The following is a 22399-nucleotide window of genomic DNA, read 5'->3' as shown; positions in this document are numbered from 1 at the left end:
TGGTTTTTTGGTTAAAGATTTTTCTTTTTCTTATCGAAACAAATTTTTCTCGATAGTGTGTATGAATTTTACTAAAAATCAAGCGTTTTAAACTCTAAATTAGATCATGCATCAACTGCAACAGAGTAATAATAATAGTTTCAGCAGACAAAATTAATTATTGTGTTTCAATGAATTCTTTCAAAGATGATTTAAGTTTAAAGGTAAATTTATCTTTCTATAGAATAACTCAGGTGAAATAAAATTATTAAATATTTATTCTAGGAAAAAACTTTTTGCAACTTGAAACTTCCTCATCAATTTTATGAAATGAACCTATTCATAACATACAATGAAAAATTACTTAAATAAAATGTATCTAAAATAAAAAAAAAAAAAACTTGATTATTTTTCAAATATTTTATTTAGGAATTTTGAAAAATATCAAGATAATTTTTCTCTGATCTTAACATTATATATTACATGAACAATTATATCTATGACCAATTAAAAATAAATGACGTCAATAAACAACTTCGACACTCAATTTGTCAAAAACGGAAATTCTGCCCCAATTCACAACCCAACTGTCTACATAAAAATAAACCCCATGATTCATCTAACCCACGCACAAAAAGTCATTATTTATCTCGAAGCTCCTCGCTTCGACCCATAATCAACCCTCATGATGATATTGACTCTAAACGAGCCATAAACTACAAACGAATAATAAACAAATAAAGCATAAAACTGACCTTGCGCTTGGACCAGGCCATCCTTTGATCTCGGGCGTTTTCGGCCTCACCTGGCGGCCTTTTGCCCCAGACTCTGATTCCGATGCTCGTGTAAGTGAACATCAAAACGACCAACGGGACAAGATATTGCAAAATCAGCAGTGCGATTGAGTAGTAATACCTGTAGAATTATGTCAGATTACGATTGAGTCTCCGTTCGCTTTTCATGCATGAGTTGCTTTTTATTTGGAAGGACAAGTTTGATTGCGATTTCAGTTCAAGTTGCAACCGATTGCTTACATTGCTTATATTGAGGAACAAATAAGTAGAACAAATTAAAATAGTAACTTGCGAGAAAATTTTTTGACGTTAATAAAAATTAACTGTACACAGAAAAAAAAAAATTTCTTGAATCAAGAAAATTGTAAGCAAGACCGAAGTTATTTTGGAGCAAGAAAAAATTTTCTTGGCTTAAAAAAATTTAACTTGGTTCAAAAAATTTTCAATCTTCCTTAAGATTTTCTTGATTTAAGAAAATTTACGCTTGACTCAAGACTTTCTTTCTTTGTCTAATAATTATAACAAAAAATAATTTTTTTTTATTTACGCCTTTTTTAAGAAATAACTTTAATAAATTCGAATTGACCAAAGTACATGTATAAAATTTTTTTAACGGGAAATGTCAAGGTGTCAAGATTGTAATAAGAACTTACTGCTGGTGATCCGACGGCCATATTTCCTGACAAACGTATCGATTGCACATGGTGTACCTTGGATTGGGTTGAAACAGGCAGGATACCATCGCGATCGGTGATGAAATCGTCAATGCCGCTACCCAGACCGCAAGAATCGATAGTTTCGCCTGGCCTTTACTCATCCGGACCTTAAGGGGCCACATTATCGCCATGTAACGGTCTATGCTGATAGCGATAAGAGTATAAGCGCTTACCAGTACTGATGCTGCCTGGTGATCAAATTTTACTCTCATTACTTTTGGCTTGTAATTATGGTAATTTTCAACAATTTTGAATTTAAAGCTTACGTAAACAGAGTTATTAATTTTCTGCTGTGATCAGCTCATCTAAAGTTTTGTTAACATTGTTTGTTTACAATCAATTAAATAGTTTGTAAGTTATAATATGATGATGATAATTTATATTTTTATGAAATTTTTGTGAAAAGTTTCATGGATAATATTTTAGTTTGTAAAATTTTTTTTTAAATACAAATTTCATTTGTGTTCATTAAATTCAAGTAAGTTTAATTTAAATTAATTATTTCGACTCGAGTTTAAATCTCAAATTTTAATTAAAATTATTTCTATTGAATAGAAGCGATAAAAACTTTTTAGTAGAAGAAAAAACTTTTTACTGAGGATTTCTCTAATTTCTTCGGATATTTAATAGAATAAAAACACTAATTTTGTATGAGATAGTCGCGGGTAAAAAAGTTTAGTTCAGAGATATTTCTAATGAAAAAAAAAAATACTGATTTATTTTTACGTTAATCATTATTAGAAAAAAATTTTCTATAAAAAACAAACACATGATGGTAATTTTTACGATAAACAAAAACAAAATTAAACTTTTAAAGTTTAATAAGGTCTTAGAGTTTAAAATATACTGAAAAAAAAATTAACTTGAAAAGGACATAATTTTTGAGAGAATGATTAATGAATTTTTCATCTTGATTTAAGTTAATTTTGTTTAATTTCATTTCAAATATCCTTCAACTAGATCTTGTACTTTTTCAAAAATACACAACCAATTATTGGATTTTTATCATAATTTTTCTGTGACACAGAAATTAAAATTATTCCTACGCACTTTATATGCTTTTAAAGTACTCAAGGCTGCTGGCTGTACATTTATTACATCAAAATTCTTTCTGATATTTCATACATTAAAAATAAATTCCAAAGTACACAAAAACGGTTCATTTATCCTATTCTTCTGAACTTGGATTTAAACTTTTAAATTTTATTTTATTCCCGTTTTTAACAGTTTGCGTAATGTAAATAATTGTACCACAGTTTTCAATTCAGTGTGCAAAAAAATTTTTATTGAAGGTTCTGCACTTTTTTTCCCACTCGAACTTTATGTGAATATCAACCGTGTAAAGTGAAATCTTCATTGAATGTTTACTAGCATTGTCATAAAAACATTTATGTCACTATAAATCTGACACTTTATTGACACGGAATTGTCGCATCATTGGTTCGTATAAATTCACAATATAAAAAAAAAAAAAAAAAAAAAAAAAAACGTGTTTTTCTATTTATTGAATCTAACTTATCATTTACACAAAAATGATTGAATTCATAATAAAAAACTGAAATAAAAAAAAGGATTCTTACCTGAGCGTAATTGACACTTGGACACAGTTCCGCGCCAAATGGCCAATATTGGAGAATTAGGGTGCTCAAGAAGCTAGTTGGTACGCAAAACAACGTCATCAGGATATCGCTGACCGCCAAATTGACAATGAAGTAATTGGTGACCGTTCTCATTTGAGGAATGCTCCAGACGACGTAGCACACCAAGGCATTTCCCACCAAAGCGACTACGAATACAATTCCGTAAAGGAAGTACGCGGTATTTTTGAACCATTCTGCCTGGAGAACGCTGCCTGACGTCAAAAACGGCTCGCAAGTGAAACTGTCGTACCCAGATCCGTTTTTTTCACGGTAAAAGTCTTTGAATATTGAATCGTTGGAGACAGCATCTGAGAATTCATTGAGTCCGTAATTGATCAAAGGAAAACTCAAGTTACTCATGGCTGCATTGAATTCGAAGGCCATATTGAGTCTCGTATTTCTTTATATTTTGGATATTGTTGTTGATGATGATGTTACTTGCTAGGTTTTGCTTGCAGATCGGATTTCCTCCATGTTTTTACTGCAAACGAAAAAATTTTTTTTGTTTATTTTTATAGGCATGGAAATATCAGTTGGAAAATTGAATACATCAGTTAATAATAATTACAGTTGGATATAATAGCAAGTTTTACAGTAATTTTACTTAGTAAAGTCGATGTGTAAATATTCTAACTCACTAAATAATTTTTTTGGTTTAAGAATTTTTCTCTTAATTCAATTCAATTTTTTTTTAGCGTATAGATAATTTTTTTTATCAAAGATAGTGTTAAAAATCTCTGAATTGACTACAGATTTTCTGAATAAAATTGACAAGGAATAAAATTTTTTTAAATTTGTTTCAGACGACGATAAATAAAATAATAAAGACAAAATTTTCTGAATGATTTTCTGTACTCTTCTTAACTCAATTAAAACTTTCTTTACTGTCTTCTCTTTACAATTAAAGGTCACTTAATCCTCTCTACTAGTGAATTGGTGGTTGCTATTTACAAGTTGCAACCCGCAATACCTGTAAAAGCTCCTCACAAACTTCTTGCAAATGGACTAATTTTGTCGTTGAAAGGAAACTTGGATGTACTTGAAACTCGACTTTATCGCACGTTTACGTATTGGAAAGCTCATGAGAAGTCACAATAGATCCATCGCGAGTAGTTGCACAAAGGATTTATATAACTCCACAAAAGTTTGCTCAAGGGTAGCTCTCATCAACTTTTACAGTATTTGTTTACTACAAGTTTCAATGCCTTCAGAAAATGACTTTATTCTATTTGTTATATTCCGTTTTATCGAAGTAATTCATCAAATATTTATTTAAGCAAAAGGTCATTTCGTTTTTTTCCCAACTAGAAATCTATATTTTGACTTTTAAATCGGCAGCGCAAATATTTGCTAGCGAAGCAACATGTACTCATGTGCTAGGGATAGGGATATGGAAAATAATGGATTTTATTTATATAGTAAAAATAGACTCTTAGGAACATCAATGACTCTAATGATTAATATTAATTAAGTATTATCTTAATCATAAAGATAATAAAACTTTTATAATTTTTTCTTACCACGTATCTTTCGTTTGAATCTTTTATCCTTTACAATTTAAACTTCAAATGAATTTCCCTATAATCTCTGCTTTGAAACCCGTCTGTTCAGCGTCTCCATCACGACTCAATGGCCCCATTCAAGCTAACTAACTACCAAACAGGACTGAACTAAGATTAGTAGACCTTGCATTATTTTCTTATAGATATTCTGCAAAGAGAATACAGTAAGCTTCAGTTTTTGGTACAATATTTGCTAAGAACTAGGTAAACTTGAACTCCACCAATCTTTATGTCAATATAGGTAGCATACTAAAATTCAATGACCTCATAATTAAATCTGTTTGCTTAAACTTCAATTAAGATAAACTGAAGGCTCTTTGGAATATCAATTTCATAAAATTTAGATTAGAATTTATATACTTAGAAAGAGCTTATAAATTGTTTAGTAAATAAAAAAAAAAATTAGGAAAACGGTTGACCCTGAAAGCTATTCCTGTAACTTCCCGCTACTTGCGTAATTAAGCGCTCAAAATTGCACTTGTTATGTTTTTGAGCTCTTCGATAAAAACTCGATTTTTGCAAAACGAAGTAAAACCAATTTCTCGATTTTTGAATATCTTCGATTTTCTTAATGGAAAGTTTAAAATAAAAACAGAGAAATTTTCTTGTCACTTAGATTCATTATCAAACGCCCTCATGTAAAACGTCAAGCCACTAAAAACAAACACACTTTGTGCATGTCAGTAGTGCTGTATTTATGAAGTATGAAATTGAATTAAATTTTCTAAGGATCACAGTTAATAATAAGTTCTTTTGTACCCACAAAATGTTAACTTTGACGTTTGATTAAAATTGTAGATTAAACATACCTGTTGATAGAAAAATTTGTTAATTTTTATTTAATAATAATAAAAATAATAATGATAATGAAATGTTTAAATTGAGATTATAATTATTCAGTCACAATAAGCGAAAGTAATTAAAGTTTGGTGGTATAATTCCCACTACACAAATATAAATTGATTATGCAGATCAATCTATTTTATTTCGAAAGTTTTTAATGCCATAACTGTATTCTAATAACTCTGCAATCTCTATCGTCAAACTTTTAATTTAATTTGCCGAAAAACGCAATTAACTTTAGTTTATACAAAATTTAAATTTCAATAAAAAAAATTATGGAAGTAAATATACAATTTTTCGCTTATTTAGATTTAAATAGAAAATTATTTCCTCAAAATTGAAACTGCAATCAATTTTTTCTATTTATGTGCAAATAAAACTTGATGATCACTTCATCATATTCCATACTGAAAATATCATTAATCAATCATGCGTTTTTCGATGTAACATGACTAGGTTTTAATCAACGCTGTGCTTTGAAATATAATTTTGATTACACGTATAGAATCTATTTATTTATGCATGATTAAATTTTAAAACAATAATTTATAATCAATAAAAGAGAGAGATAGAACAATATAAAAATATTTTTCATTCAATACTTGATCAAAGAGGTCAAATAATTTTTTTTTACTTTTTATTCCGTACGTTTAAAATAAAATTTACGAAACATAGTTTTTTCAACTATTTATTTAAACTTGTAATTTAATGTTGACCAATAAAATTGAAAAGAATTTAAAAATATTTTAACTATGCAAACAAAACTAATTAAAATGAACAGAGTCTTGCTAATTTAGTTTCATCTATACTAGTAGAAGTTTTATTAATTTCATCTGTTCTATTAATTCTCAAGTCAATTAATACTGATAATGGTCTCTTCATATTGTATGAAAAGATTCAAGCAATGAATTAAAATTTTTTGCCTTACGAATCAATTTACTTATATTTTAAAAATAGTCGATTTATCAACCAATAACTCAGCAATTTAAATTTATTTTCCTAATTAAGGAAACTTTTTATTGCCATCGACAAAGTTCAAGAATGTATAATATAAGCGAGTCTCAAAGAAGAGCATCAGGTTTTTTAAAATAATTTTCACAAGACTTTTATTGTAATTTTACAGTAATCTACGGAAATACTTGTCACGACACTGATCTCTACTAAGCTCGTTATAGAAATCTCAATAAAATAATTTTGTACATCTCAGAACTATCGTAATTGTGATCATCGTAACAAAAATAATAACCCCGTAAAATCAATAACAGCCTAATTGACATTCGTAACAAGACACTCGATATCAATTATCCGAAGGACCGAAACTATTAGTCCGACGCTGTAAGTACTCCTGGTAACTCAGTATGCTCCAGCTTCCTCGAGCAGGACTGCAATTTTAATACTGCTCTCGTCAGCAGTTAACTTGTAAATTCTTACGGGAAATTATCTCCGTGGAAAAACACATTTATCAGTAGCACACAACAAAGCTTATTTGATATATATGTATCTTTTGATCAGTAATGTCAATTCAATACCTATCATCAATTTTTGGCTCATCCGATCCTTCTTATACTCAATGTTTATTGGTAATATTTTGATAACAGTCCACTCTTTTTCGAATAAAATTTAATGAGTAAGGTATATCGCTTCGTTTAAACAAAGTTTGTAATTTTTCAAAATTTTTTGCATTTATTCTCATTAAAATCTCATAATTATACACTAATAAATTATCGAAGTTAACTAGATGAAAGGGAAAAAATTTTTAATTTTATTGTATTAAATCGAGCAGAATATTTTTGAACTAAGCAAAATTCACTCAAACAAAATTGTTCTAGTACAATAAATTTTCTGCATAATTTAAAACAACAAAATTCTTCAATACTTTTTTTTCGGCTCAAGAGTTATTCTTTTGAATCAAGTAAATTTTTTTATCAGTGTATTAAAAATTCGTCGAATGTCTACATGGGATATTAATGTCAACGTGTCTTAATTTTGTTAAATTTTCGATAATGTCAATGATATAAATTCCTGCTGAAGAAACTTTTTAAAAACTTTAAAAATAAATCAATCAAGAAGAAATTTAAAAATCCATCCTCTCATTCTACTATAGTTTTTCCCGACGAGATTAGTTAACCTCTCGGAAACATTAATTACAAACTAAAGAGCCAGCTGATAAGTTTAGATACTTATAGTGTTATAATTGTAAATCCCTCTAGAATATGTCAGTTAGCATACATCTTCCTTGAAACACTGGCTGATAAGACTCTATTACTTAAGAACAGAACATAGATAATGTAATTTCAACCAAACTCAATTCCGTTTGTCTATTAAAGGGTTGTAGGACATTCAATTTATATCACATCGGATAAATAAAGTTTTAATGCTGTTGAGCTTGTCCTTATTCAAAGGACAAGACATATATACGTATAGATAATGTATATAATGTCACTAGATACTTTGTTACAGTATAACACATACTGATACAATCTCATGCGTCATTAATATTCGTGATCATCCCTCAAGCTTTGCATACAAAATAATAATAATAATAATTATCTTGTCACCGCTTTTTTAAAAACAATAATGAATTAGTAATTTTGCGTAGGTTGCTATTTCACTGTTAAATCTATTGAGATTATCATTATAATCTCAAGATTACATTGCATCCTTAAATTAGTTAAAAGGTTATTAAACTTGCATGTGAAATTATTTATACCAGTTTTGAAATAAAAAATGCCAGGACTTTAAAAAAAAAGTCAGAATTCAAATAGTAAGTAAATATTTTTAAATGTGCAATAATTCTAGGTGCAAATTTCATAAATTTATTGATAACAAATTTATAATCATTGAGTGCGTAATATGGTAAAATATTTCGCTCGCGGTCATACATAAAACGTATAGGTGTTAAATTTAAATGAATTGAAAAATAAAAGAGAGTTGTCCTAAATTTCGTCTAATTTGCAGCCAACCAGCGGTTAATTATTTACTATTTATTAGTAATAACCTCAATAAAAATAAATAAACCGGTAATAATTGTTCGGTAGCGAAATTTGAATAAAAGGTTAAAAGATTTTTGGCGGGTTTTTAATCTGAGTAGACTATCGCCGAGAATAAACTCTAAAAATTATTATTTTAAATCGAGCAAACAAATAAAATAATTATTAAGGATTAGATAGTTACTCATACCGGTTGCAATTATTGCTGTTAATTTATTATGAGTACTTACTAATTACAATCGGGTATAAAATAGAGTCCATATTATATCTCTTTGAGATGATTATATGATGTAGATATAAGACTCACAAGGTGGATGCTGTTGCGTTTCCAAGAACTCGAGCTAGTCATTTACCGGATTGACGTTTCCAGTTTATGAATAATTATCCGCGCTGAAGATACAGTAAGCTTTAATATGAATTAGCAAATATTGAATTAAATGCATGTGATATTTATATTAATAGACATCGCATGTAGCATAAAACCGCAAAAATAAAAATAATTGGAATAATTTTGGTTATTGAGTTTATATATCTTTCAAGTAAAAGCGGTTTGGTTAGTAGCAGTAATGCACTGAAAGAAAAAAAAAATTAACTTGATTCTAGAGAAAAATTATTGAACTAAAAAAAAATCATTTTGATGAGTTTTAACGTCTTGATTTAAGTAGAAAAATTATTGGACTGACAAATTTTTCTCGAAAGAAATTTATTTTATTTTTTTAAATAAAATTTTAATGACTAAAATATTTAACGCCAATTTTTTTACGAAGATAAAAAAAGCTAATAATTTGGTTAGTATAAAATTACACATACTATTCACTAACTACCAACAATCTCTAATCTGTAATTAGAATCGAGATTATCGGAAAAGTGATAACAACATATTGACCTCTTCTATTGTCCAGTGAAAAAGTTTACCCACGAAAAACTTTTCTATTAACTCACTATCGCATCACGACGCGGCCAAAAATAATTTATCTATAATTATATCAACGTTATGTGTAGTATAATACTTCGTTAAATTTTAATTAAAATCACACCAGCTCTTTTCGAACAAATTACCTAATTTGGGTGATAATTTTAACAAATTATTCAATTGTTATAATTTATAATATTTTCGATCAATGAAAACAATTATTTTCCTTAATTTCTATTGATACTGCTCTTGATGCCTAGAAGCCCTATTATATGTTGTGAATGCGACTAAATTTACTTTTAATTAATGCGCCCGACTTCTCTAACAATGCAGCACAATAATTGCATCAAATAATCCAATTGTTCCAAGAATGAGGGGTAAAAATGAGTGAATTGAAGAATTTTTTTTGTGCAATGATTTTTAGCATAAAGTACATAAAAACACAAAAATTAATAAAGTGATAAAAAAAATAGCTTGATTTAATAGAAAAATTCTTATATCAAACATGCCATCAGTAGAAAAAAATTTTTAATTCAGAAATTGTTCTCAATTCAAATCAATTTTACTTGAATCAAGATCTTTAAACTCTTGAAAATGGTGTTTATAGTTAAGAAATTTTGCTCTTGAATCAAGTTAACTTTTTTATCCCAGTAATAAATATTCATTTTCAAAGCTTGAAACTTGAAAAATGACTAAGGAAAAGCGATGAAATCCCTCCAATATCCTGAAAGTTACTTTTTTTTTTTTTTTTCTTACGATAACCTCACTATTGAACACAATGAAAAAGTCTAAATGTCTGTCAAAGTTGACACGAATTTAATAGTGTGTGGTGACCCTTTTCAAGTGAACAAAATTCTCACCAGAATGACTTTTATTTATTTATTTTTTTTTTTTTAACATTTGTATTCAAACCAAAAATCGTACAAATGATTTATCGATATTCAAGAAATTAAGTTTATAAAAATGAGATAATAATAATAATAATAATAATAATGAAATTTTGAGAAAAGAAGTAAGAATTAACTAAAATTTTTTAGAAGACGTAATCTAAAAGTTGTAAAGCTCTTAGCAAACATTTTAATCAGTTCTTAACTTTTATTTGTAGAATTCTTTGTCACTCCTTTAGTTCATTAAGAGTGAGCGCTTAAAGTGATGTCCGACACGAAAGTAACTCTAAAAGTTTCTGTTCTTCTACTATTTATTTCTTTCTTAAAATTAAACGCCTTTTACTATATTCCTCTCCTGTTTTATCATTCCTTACGATCTTATAAACACCCTCATTTTTATTTTTTGTCCTTTTATTATTATTTGTGTTAATAAATGTTTCCCTGTAGCGTAGCAGTAGCGTCAAAAGAGTTTAAATGACTACTTGCATTTGCAGTCAAGTCTCGTTCATTCTTTTGAATAAAACATTTCTAGATCATTTTTATTATTTCCGACTGTACTACATTATTCTTTGTTGTGCTTTCTGTTCATTTAAAATTTATACGCCCTAACGAAAAATGCTTCATTGTAGATAAAAATTCACCCCGATGGATAAATTATATTCTTGTTTTAGAAACAAAAAAAATTTTTTATTTAAAGTTATAACTTTGTTACCGATTTTATAACAAAAGCGTCTTTTTTATTTTATTTTTTTTTTAAATAAAGTTTTAATGACTACAGACATAAAATAATTCGTAATAAAATAAAGCTAATCAAAATTTATTTTAATATTTTAATAATTATCCATTTTAGAGACAAAAATTTTCTCAATTTTAAAATCGAAAAAAAAATCATTTTTTAATTGTATAAAATCTTAATTTTATTTTTTAAAGTCAGAATAAAAAAAACTTAGCAAATTTTTTTTTTTTGTAAAAAACTCAAAATTTTTTTAAATTATAATTTAGAAATTTTTCAAAAAATCAAAATATAATTACGAGTCTCTTTTACTAAAACAATTCCAACTAAAAATCGCTGAACTTTATTAACCAAATAAACCATCAAGAAATTAACATTTCACCAAAAATAAATTAAAATACCAATTTAATAACAATCACAAAGTCCTTTGCTATATAAAATAGATTTCAGCGACACATTGCATCGGCAAACACTAAAGAAAATGAACATCAAATTTATCAGCTTACATCAAGTAGTTACAGCCGATGAACAGTCGACCGTATTCTGGAGAGCTTTACCCGCACTTCAACTGTATCTTGTAATTTATTGAGAATAATCAACGCTTTATTACACTATTTGTATTGTTCTTTTCCAGTAAATACAATTTCTATTTTATAATTAATTTATCCATTCAAAATTATTTTTCTTTCTCCAATTTTTTTTTTTTTTATTTACAAAAAAACTCAAACTTAAAAAATTTCTTCTCACTTAAACTTTGACATTTAAATAAAAAAATTTCTCACATAAAATTAATAACTCAAAAATGATGAAATAAATCATGTCAGTGATTTTTACTGTTATTATTATCCAAAAAAAATAAATAATGTAAAGTGGAAGATGTTACGCCGGAAGAAGCGCGAATCAAACTGTTTCTTGGAAGCGCTTTGAAATACTCCGGAACGCCGGAGTTGGTACTCGTATCGTCTGTTATTCATTGAATAAGTGGAGGGCTGTTAGGGGTATTTCCACTCTGCACAGACGCACTAGGTGCATCGCCTCTCGATAAATCTATATATATAAATATACAATAGAGCCCGTCAATTTAGGTTTTTTCTCTTCATTTTTCCCATTCAACGCACTGATATCAGTATCATTGAATATAAATGATACGCTGCTTGAGCTACTAATTCTCCTACTGATACTAACGTCTGATACAATAACCATAATAATAATACTACGATTCATCATCGTTTCTCCACTTCTTCGCGTGTCACAAGACGCTTAAGGGATTTATTTCTAAGATGAATTTTTTTAATGGCAGTACTTTTTTTCTTTGGCTAAAAAAAGTTGGGTGCAGTTCAGAATGTTTATCATAATATTAATGGGACGTGTTAGTGTGTATCAATGTATATATATATATTTTTATACACATAGACTATTTTTTACTGGAAATTCCATGAAATTCTAGAATACAGAGGGTCAGATGACACAACTAAGAATACCTACTTCATCATAATATGTTCAAATCAGTCAAGACACTTTGGAAAAGACGACATCTGCCAGCTGGATTTTTTTTAAATAAAAGATCGCATAAAAAATTTATATTAAAAGTTAATTTTTTATATTCTAAATATAACATTAATTTGAGGTAATTTAATATTTATTTGACTGAGATATACCCGTAGAAAAAAAATAACTTAGTTACAGCAAATATTTTCTTTCAAAAATTCAATCTCGTTTCCAAATATTTACATGTTTTAAAGAAAATATAATGATAGAATGAATCAATTATAGCTCTTGGACGGAAATCGAAAAAATTTCCATTTAAGAATTTATTTCTTCGATCTAGTATTTTTTTTTTTTTTCAAACTAGGTACATAGGTATTTGACCGACTTTTTTTTTTTAAGAATCCCACATTTTTTCAATCAGGTTATTATTTAAATTGATTCACAACTATGCTTGCATATTTTTTAGTTTTACATTTTTCGAATAAAGTAAAGTGACTTTTTGAAAAAACCAGAAAAAATTGTGTTTTACTTGACATTTATTACACGTCAATTTATATCAATTTTCCGGTCGCTATCGATGCAAATCCAACGTGAGTTATATCAAATAAAAATATTTTTTTCTGATGATACATAAATTTATAAATACTAATATAAATAAAAAATTGTATCCTTTGTTATGAAATTTCGTCGAACACTTTCAAACACAGGCGAATTGGAAAAAAAATTTTTTTTTCGTGTTTATGTTAAACAAATAAATTTGATGATATACGGTAAAAAACGTTTGATGGAAATTATTTTATTTCGAGGTGAGAGATAAAAATTTTGTATTTGTTTTAATTCATAATAATACTGGATTGATTGAACGTACAAATATTTATATATCATCGGTTTTAAAATTATGTTTACCAAAAAAAAAAAAAAAAAAAAAAACATGATGTTTGATTTAAAGCTCCAACATTTAAAGATTATGTATCAGTATCGGTTTAGTTATCTATATTTTTCGGTTATGTATTTTGTTATTAAGTAAACGTTTTATGGATAGGGGTATTATTTAAATTTTTGTGTCATGATGGGCACTATCATTTTTAACTATCTATTATCTGTTTTGGGCTTTCAGAGATATGAATTATCGACATTTTATGCCATGTCAGATAGTAATAATGCAAATGTTTTATTATCGCGCACTGATACGTAATTTGCGTGAAAAATATTTTTTTTTATAAGATGTCATATTAGCGTCTCTTTTAAATTTGACGGGAAAAAATGAGTAGAAATGTATTTTTTCTTTTTTTAAGGTAATTATTTTTATGCTTATAAAAAATAATGCTAAGATCAGACATTCTTTGTTTTTTTAAAGCTTTTTTTACACAATAAAAAGTTTTGTGTTGTTGTATCAAGAAAAAATTGTGTTAAATATTAAAAAAAAAATTTTTTAACACATTGTTTTTTGACATAATGATGCAAAATTTTTTACTGTGTATTAATAAATTAATTTCTATGAAATGCGGTAGTTTTTGAAAAAATTTGAATATTAAAAACGCGGTTCCGCTCGAGCGCTTATAAACAAATAGCTGTAACTCCACAAAAAATCAATCGATTTACTTTTTTTTTTTTTTTTTTTAATTGAAGCTTTTAAAGTCTTCTATAAGCAAAAAAATTGGCTAAGCTTAAAAAAATTTTTTTGAATTTATATGAATAATTTTCAGTTTTTTTTATTTAACTCTCAACAGTTGAAGTCGGCGATATGACCACAGCAGTTAAAACCGATTCTAAATAAAAATTCATGAAAAAAAAATTTTTTTTAATTTATCTATAATTAATAATCCGTGAAAAGAAATTTGATTGGGCCATATCAGAACATTTAATGCGTCCATAATATTGCTTAATGTAATTTTTTAAACGACCAGTGTTAAAAATCTCCAACAGGTGACGCATGATAGCTGAATCGTTTCCTTAAAAGCGAGTTAAATTAGAAGTAGTAAGTAATAAAATGAAAATTATTCTTTTACTCTACTAAGGAATTTATCTGACATTGTTTTTTAGTTTAATCGGATTATAAAAAACTTGAAATAATAAAAAAATTTCAAAAAATTTCTCAACTAAAATAGCAATAATAATTTCATCTAATACTTGTAAAATAGTATTACTATTAATTTTCTCTATGTACTCAACAAGTATTTTAATATTCCAAAACACTCAGTAAATTTGATGAAACTAAAACCTTGACGAAGTTGTTATGAACTTTGGATTTTATCCGGAAAGCAAAGTTTAAAAGTACATTTACGTGCACCTGACATACATTATCCAAACATAAAATATAATTTATAGCAATAGTAATATTAATAGTTGTAAATATAACTCTTAGGTTACTACAATATCAAACCACATATGGAGCATTTACCGAGCCACCGAATATGAGAGCATAAAACATAATGTAATAACCCGATCTAATATAGTATTTTCATCGCCCATTAGAGATGTTAACATTTTAACATCCAGCTGTAATTAATAAATGTCTGAAAACGTTGTAAAAGCAGCAAGAACATAATCCGCGTCTAATATCTCATAATCTGCGTCCCCCTTTCCCTCTCTAAACTACACCCAGTGGCCTACTAACTAAGTCTCTTGTGTTTCTACCCCTGACATCTACAAGCCCATTTAATTCGAAAACTCGACGCTCGAGGCCAATAATCCCTACTGTCCAAATCTTTTTATTTTTCTTATACTACAAGTGGGAAAGAAAAATATTTTTGCCGTACAATAATCAGATTGTTTTAAATTTTATGATGCATATAAATATTGATCATCTTAAGAAAAGTTTTGATTAATGGTACTTCTATACATAATGTTATTTCTGTAGAATATTATATGCATTGAATTATATAAACAAAAGATTCATTCACATATGCATCCCTTTTGTTGTTGGTGTGCACATTATTCAGCATTTGCATATTATACGAATGAAAATTGTACGAATAGACTGAGTAATTACACTAACGAGATGAATAGTATATTTATTTCATTTGAAACACTGTTAAGTCAGTGCAAAAAATATATATTAATAACCTCAAGCTATTATCATACAAAAAGAGTAATGGATTTTAGTGTGATAAATTTTATTATTTGCGTCATCATTTAATTATACAGCACACATGACACTGTAGTATTTTACATAAATTTTTTAGGAATTATTACTACATTATTATAAAATATTGATTTATTAGACTTGACAAAAATTAATTTCCTCAAAAAAAAAAAAAAAAAAAAAAAAAAAAAAAAAACAAATTGAAAAATTCTAAAATTATTACTTTTAAAAATTATCGATTGTAACAAAATTTATATATTAATTTATTATTTTTTTTCAGTTAGTGAAATTACATCGGAAAATAAATTTCTTAAAGCTAAATATTTTAGAACTAGTTAATAAGAATTTGAAATGTTTAAAATATACTTTTCATTAAGAATGTAAATTTTATGGAACCAATCAATCACTGAGCTGTGTATAACAGTCTGCTGGGAATAATTACTTGGATTGATCAATTAATAAGTTCTTCGTCTAATTGAAATACCGTTGAAAGTTTTTACTCGAAGGATCGCTATCGTAAAAACTTGTTTATACTATAAAAAAAAAAAAATTAGAAAAACGGTTGACCCTGAAGGCCATCAGCATGTATTTCAGCAGTTTTTAATATAAGGTTAAATAAGTGTGTTAAAGAGTTAATAGAAGAGTCAGTAGCGGGCAAGCAGCCTTTATAGCTTCATTTATAATGTCGTCTAGTCCTGGGCTTTTATCTAGCTTTAGCTTTTTTATTTCTTATGTGACTTCTTTTTCAGTTATTAGTGTTATGTTTCCGCTTTTGTTTGTGGAGTTAATATAATTTTCCAAAATAAAAGAATAAAAAAAATAAAAGAATATAATTAATTGATTAATCGCGTAATTTTTCATATCGTTTAAATATAACTAGCCTGCAATAAATATTAGCAAAAAAATTATCATTTGTTTCGTATCTCATTATTTTCATCCGTTTATTTTTTTTGTTCTATTTCTATCTCTATTTGTGCTTCTCTGTAAATAAATGTGACAAGAAAAAAATTTTTCATAATTAAACTCGAAGAAAAATTGTAAAATAAATAAAACTATATGAGTCATTTTTCTTTTGAATCTTGATCGTAAATCACAGTGAGTTTCTGTCAAGTGAAATAGACCTGCTGTTTTTTATATATCTCGATTTCAAAAACCAAAAAAAACTGTTTATAAATATATATATTTTTTTTTTCAAATGCATAACTATTAATTCCAGATGCTTTATTCTCGATATAATACACACTGCGTCAGCTGGATTCTTGTGACATATTTTAATAATAGTAGACACCGTGGAACGAAACTGATGCTGAAAGTGAGAAAGTAAATCGAAAATAAATCCTCAAACATACTGTGAGTTATGATGAAATGTAACTTTGTCTCGAATATCATGTCAGTGAAATATTTATGGATAAGTATTACTTTGCTGAAACAAATTGACTGAAAAAAAATTTAATATTTAATTGATGTTAACCGGAAAGACTTTACAGTTTGAATTTATCTGTCAGTCTGTACAAAAAAAAATATTATTTATAGGGATTTTTATCGGTAAACAACAAAAAAAAAATTTCGAATATTTGATTGTGGATGAATATTGATATTTCAGATGAAAAAAATCCAATCGCTCAACAAGAAATGAAAAATAAATTGTTTGGAATTTATTCGCCCAATTATTGTTGTATTTGCATTAGAGAATAGAAGCAAATATAATCGTTATGAATACTGATAAAAAAATAGATTATAAAAATAAATAATTACTCGGACTAAATGCTTCTGCAAATTACAGAAAAATACTTTAAATTTACAGTTTTATTCTAATAAAATGACTTTATTAATTTTATTTAACCATTTCTGTAATTTTCAGATATACTTTGTTTTCCGTGTAAGGATTATTTTGAGATTGATCCGAAGGGCTCTAAATAAAGAGTAGAAGCATCTTTGAGTGAAATAGAACCAATATTTATTATATTACATATTTTCAGGTATAATATATAGAAAAATTATTCCTCTGAAAAAAATATGAACTGGGATCGCTGCTATTGAAATATTCGATAAATTATTCGAAAATATATATCGAAAATATATGTCGTATGCTAAATTCTCTATTCTATCGATTTATGTTGTCAGATTTTTTTGAGGTACTAAGCTACTTTTAAGCTAAAGTTTTCTGGAAAGGGATGAATAAATTTCTGTTTTTGATCCAATTATAAATATTTATAAAAAAATTTATTGATTATCATAACATTGATTTATTTCAAAATTATTGTGATTCTGATGAAAACATTTATTTTCAGAGCGATAGAAATTCAGCGTGTCATTAAAAAAAAAATATTGATAAAAGAAAATATTTTTCCGGTTTTACGAAACACGTTTATACGTTTATATGTATAATAGAGATAACAATATTGTCAATTACCAAATTATTTGAATAATTTAAGAGCTTATCATGGTCTGAAGCAGTAAAAGTATATGGTTTAACCGTATATCAATAATTCACGAGAATATTTAAAAAGTGAAAAAATTAATATCTATTTTAGCTTCAATTTTCCTTCACATAACCATCCGTTTTAATAATAAACATTTTCGAAATTCGCATGAGGATTACTCGAGACAGTAATAAATTATCTTTCTCATAGGAATAGAAAGAGACATTGTGGAATTGTCATTTTCAGCAAACACACAGATTGAACTATAAAAATCCCTGGAGTTTCTTTGAAAAATTTACTGTTCTTAGTAATTGATTAGAAAAAAAAAAAAAAAAGTCATTTTGCTTATTCCGAAATAGAGATAAATATTTTAATGCTTAATTTTAAAATTTTTTCCGCTATTAACTTTTAATTATTATTTAGAAAGATGAAAAAAAGCTATTGATTATTTTAATCTTTAAATAAGTAATTTTATTAGATAGCAATTGTTCCATTGCTAGTTTAAGGGATTTTTTGAAAAATTGATATAATTTTTTAAAGAGATTCATTAATATAAAAATTCAAAAATTTTTTACATTTATTTTAAAAGTTTACACACTCAAACATAAGTTGTTTTCACTATTTTTAAAAAATCTCGAAGTAAAAGTCCGGCAAAAAATTGACATTTTTTTTTTAAAATGGGACTTTTTACGAAAAAAAATTTTTTTATTGAACTTTGAAGTACATTAATACTTAAAGAATGTTTTTTGATCACGATAACAGCAACAATTTGTTTTTATGTTGAACCAGTCTCTTTCTCCCTCACCTCTGTGTGATAAACACGCAAACGGATGGCGCATCCACTTCTGAACGCAAATTGTATTGGTGTTTTTTGTTTCCGTTGGGAGTATTTTACACGGAAGTCCTTCTTCGCTGTAAAATAGTAAAATAAAAGTTTGAATCAATTCTTGTTTAAGGTAGTTGTATATAATTTTGAATTAAATGCCAAAAATTTCGAGCCAGGGTAGTTTAAACATAATGTAACTATTCAGCCATTACTAAGTCAAATAGCCACCTCGACTTCTGTGTATAATCATAAACTTTTTGCTCCAAATGTTGCGATACAAGTACTTCAAACATAAACAATTGTAAAAAAAAAAAACAAAAAGTAATTGAAAAAAAATTTACTTGCAAACTTCAGTTTCGAACCATTGATACAAATCTGGGGATTGCAGAATATATTTATTTTCTCCATTAATAGTCTGCCCGATTTCTGGAATATACCATGCTTTCTGTTGATGGAAAATAAATTTTTAATATTAATATTTAATAATACCTACTCCCGGAAATTTCTCGGTGTTTTAATAATTTTTAAGAGTAATTTTTAGTATACAAACCGACGAATTGCAGAGATTTTTCGGTACTTTAGGCCTTGCAGATATTACACGCTGAGCTAACATCGTGGGCTGTGGACAAAAAAAAACACTCCATTAATTATCTGATCACCGAAATATCAGCCGGAAAAAATAAATAACTAACTTTTCCGTCACTTGCGAATTGTTTCAAGTAACTCTTCTTCTTTATTTCTTCTCTAACAACGTCTATTGGATAATTTGGAGCAAAATTACATAACGTATCTCCATGACATTCAGGAGGCATCACGGGCACGAATCTGTTATTTTGGTTGAATAAACTAAATGTTAATTCATCTGGGTAGAAAACTTTCTGGATACCGAGATCTTCTCGTCCTATAAAGTAATAAAACGAAGATCATAAATAATCTTCTAGTCAAAAATCATACACATTAAAAAGGTAGTTTTATCTAAACAATAGTAATTCGTGGGATGGAAGAATTTATTAATAAATTCAAAGTACATTTGAGATAAATATTTATCACAATTGCAAATTCCTAGATAGAATAAATATAACCCAATTCAAAAGTAATTTAAATTTATCATAATTGAATAATCAAAATAATCTGAATGGCCACTTAACTATATAACAATGATAATAATAATAAGGTTTACTCACTGTTATCGCGATCATTCCAATGTTTAAAATTCTCCTTATTAAAGAAACTTATCAACTCATTTGGATAATTATGCGATTTATTTTTAATATTATCGCTGCTATTATTGTTGTTGCTATTGTTTACACTGTAATGAAATTGATTAAGTCGATTGCGTGTAATCTGCCTTGAATTCCCAATGGGTTGTTCACTTGGCTGGTTATTTTCTGTCTCTACGAGCTTATCAGCAACGCGATCACCCACTTCCTCACTCGAATTTTTATTCTCTTGATCGACAGACGTTATGTCTCTAACAAGACCACTTTTCTCAAGACTCTGAAACGTGATAGTACGCCCAATAGTTTGCGACTGATTTGGATAGCCCCTGATCATTCTGTTTACCTGAAAAAATTTATTATTATTTACATTTAGCAGCACCCCCTTATCACAACTATTATTATTATTATCACCATCGGAATTTCATGAATGCTTCTATTGTTAATTTATAAATAATTCAAATTATTTTTTCATCCCAAAAATAGTTGTATCATTTGCAAAATCGCTATTTCTCTTATCATATCGCTTTTAATAAATCAAAACAACAGAATTGAAAATATTTATCAAATCCAATACCCGATCGTGTATATTTTTTTTTCTCATCGGTACTGACATTTATGACCTTATAACGGTACAATCTAGCGGCATACATTCTCATCAATTCCTTTCGAATTAAAGAGACGCATCGTCGAAAAAATAATTCAATTAAAAAATCTCCTGAGCCAAATAAATTGACCAATAATTTCCGCAATATATTATCTATTGTATCTCTTACGTAATATAAATTCAAACTCCTAACAATCGATAAATCAATATATTGAAGAGAAATTATAAATTAACGTGAATTAATTATATTTTTATCAACTTAAATATTTGGCTAGATCGATAAAATAAATTTTGCAATTGTTTCCAAATTTATCGACTCATAGCATCTAGGTGAAATGGAATCTTTTTTTACACGCACAATAGACCTATATTTAATGACCGAAAAAGTGTGAAATAGTCAGTAATGTTTACTCATCTAAATACATACAACACACCTGTCTCTAACCAGTCAAATCTAATTATTTATTACCGATATCAATTAGACATTGTCAATTGAAATTAAACACAATTAATCTAATGATAATTCATCATTTTTGTCTTTTTAATGACGTTTTTGTCACGTTTCTCTTTTTTTTTTTTTAGTTATAAAAAATTATGTAGATAAATATAATCGCTCAGTTATTCATTTTTGAATCTTTTAACACGGCCGCAATTTTTGTTGAATGTTCATTCTTAAACTATTCGACTTACTTACCATATTTTCATTACTGATAAAGGATAGAACATTCAAATTCGCAATATCGAAAATATATATACACATTGTTAAAAATTGTAACTTTTTTCACCTATTTGTTCTAATTAAAATAAAAAAAAAATTTGTTAACAAAAAATTATTACCTCAAGAATACAAAGAATAAGCAACAAAATTCGTGACACCATAATTTTAACAAACAATAAATTGTTAACAGTAAAATTATTTCATCCACATCAATTTCCCACGATCAGTAAATATTATATAAGATATAATTAATTACGTTGAGTTTTATAATTAGTTTAACATAATAAATGATAATCATAAAACAGGTGATACGCACGCGTTGAAGCTTACTCGGTTACTGCTCACATGTTCAGAAGATCAAGATATATATAATAAATTTTTTGTTTGTATTGCTGTTACATTGTGTACTGACTTTTTACGTACTATCGCGTCATTAATCTTATACTATCCATACGTTGGTTTTTTTATGACGCTTATAATTTGACAGTTTTAATCCGATCGGATCAACATAGGTGGCAGTCCGAAGAGGAGTATTGCTATTAAATTTCGTGAAAATTTAAATTGATTCGGCTCGCTAGATTTTGAGAAATCTCAAAAATAAAATTTTCAAAAAATCGTTTTTTTTGGAATAACTTCTAAACGGCTCCACCGATCAATTCCAAAAATATTCCGCTCTCACGTTTAAAAAAACCACGTCGATTACCACCAGTTTCACTTAACTTCGACATTTCCTTTTGGATCGTTTTTGATGAAATAAAAAATCATTAGAGCTCAAAAAACCACGTTGATCGCCACCAAGAACGTGAAATTCGATTGATTGGTTCGTGAGTTATCGTTGTCGAAAAATTCGGAAAAAGTAAATTTTTTTAATTTTTCTAAGATTTTCGGTTTGATCAGTTTGAGTTCAAAAGTATGTCATAGAATTTGAATAACTGCGGAGTATTGCCAACCGCGTGAAAATCGATTCAACCATTCAGA

At 27.4% G+C, this 22399-nt stretch overlaps 2 protein-coding genes across 4 annotated transcripts in view; both read right to left on the bottom strand.

Annotated features, from left to right (window-relative positions):
- LOC141538556 (RYamide receptor) overlaps positions 1–11921 on the bottom strand; it is a 32992-nt gene extending 21071 nt beyond the window's left edge. For all 3 annotated transcript variants that reach the window (XM_074260106.1, XM_074260108.1, XM_074260107.1), the window contains exons 1-4: positions 11564–11921; positions 3070–3610; positions 1427–1677; positions 735–894 (exon numbers count right to left, since the gene is read on the bottom strand). In XM_074260106.1, coding sequence (XP_074116207.1) covers positions 735–894; positions 1427–1677; positions 3070–3513 — 855 coding nt within the window. In that variant the 5' untranslated portion in view covers positions 3514–3610; positions 11564–11921. The remainder of the gene's footprint in view (positions 1–734; positions 895–1426; positions 1678–3069; positions 3611–11563) is intronic.
- A 6735-nt stretch (positions 11922–18656) lies between these two features.
- Spz (Spaetzle domain-containing protein) lies at positions 18657–21721 on the bottom strand. Its single transcript, XM_074237976.1, has 6 exons — positions 21541–21721; positions 20064–20442; positions 19572–19780; positions 19430–19498; positions 19221–19324; positions 18657–18965 (listed from the first exon to the last, which is right to left on the bottom strand). Exons 1-6 carry the CDS (start codon positions 21580–21582, stop codon positions 18779–18781), a joined length of 990 nt encoding a protein of 329 aa, XP_074094077.1. The 5' UTR covers positions 21583–21721; the 3' UTR covers positions 18657–18778.
- Between the last annotated feature and the right edge of the window lie 678 nt (positions 21722–22399).

The sequence above is a fragment of the Cotesia typhae genome, unplaced genomic scaffold, assembly GCF_013202065.1.
Source record: "Cotesia typhae breed Kobodo isofemale line unplaced genomic scaffold, CoteBio_Ctyphae contig_22, whole genome shotgun sequence".
In the NCBI taxonomy this organism is placed as follows: Eukaryota; Metazoa; Arthropoda; class Insecta; order Hymenoptera; family Braconidae; genus Cotesia; species Cotesia typhae.
This window is presented reverse-complemented; position numbering and strand designations above follow the sequence as displayed.

Coding starts and splice junctions, on each gene's coding strand:
- Spz (XM_074237976.1), bottom strand. CDS start 21,582: ATGGTGTCACGAATTTTGTTGCTTATTCTTTGTATTCTTGAG. Junction 20,443..21,540: donor TTATTCTTTGTATTCTTGAG/GTAATAATTTTT, acceptor AAATTTTTTCAG/GTAAACAGAATGATCAGGGG. Junction 18,966..19,220: donor TTCGAAACTGAAGTTTGCAA/GTAAATTTTTTT, acceptor ACTATTTTACAG/CGAAGAAGGACTTCCGTGTA.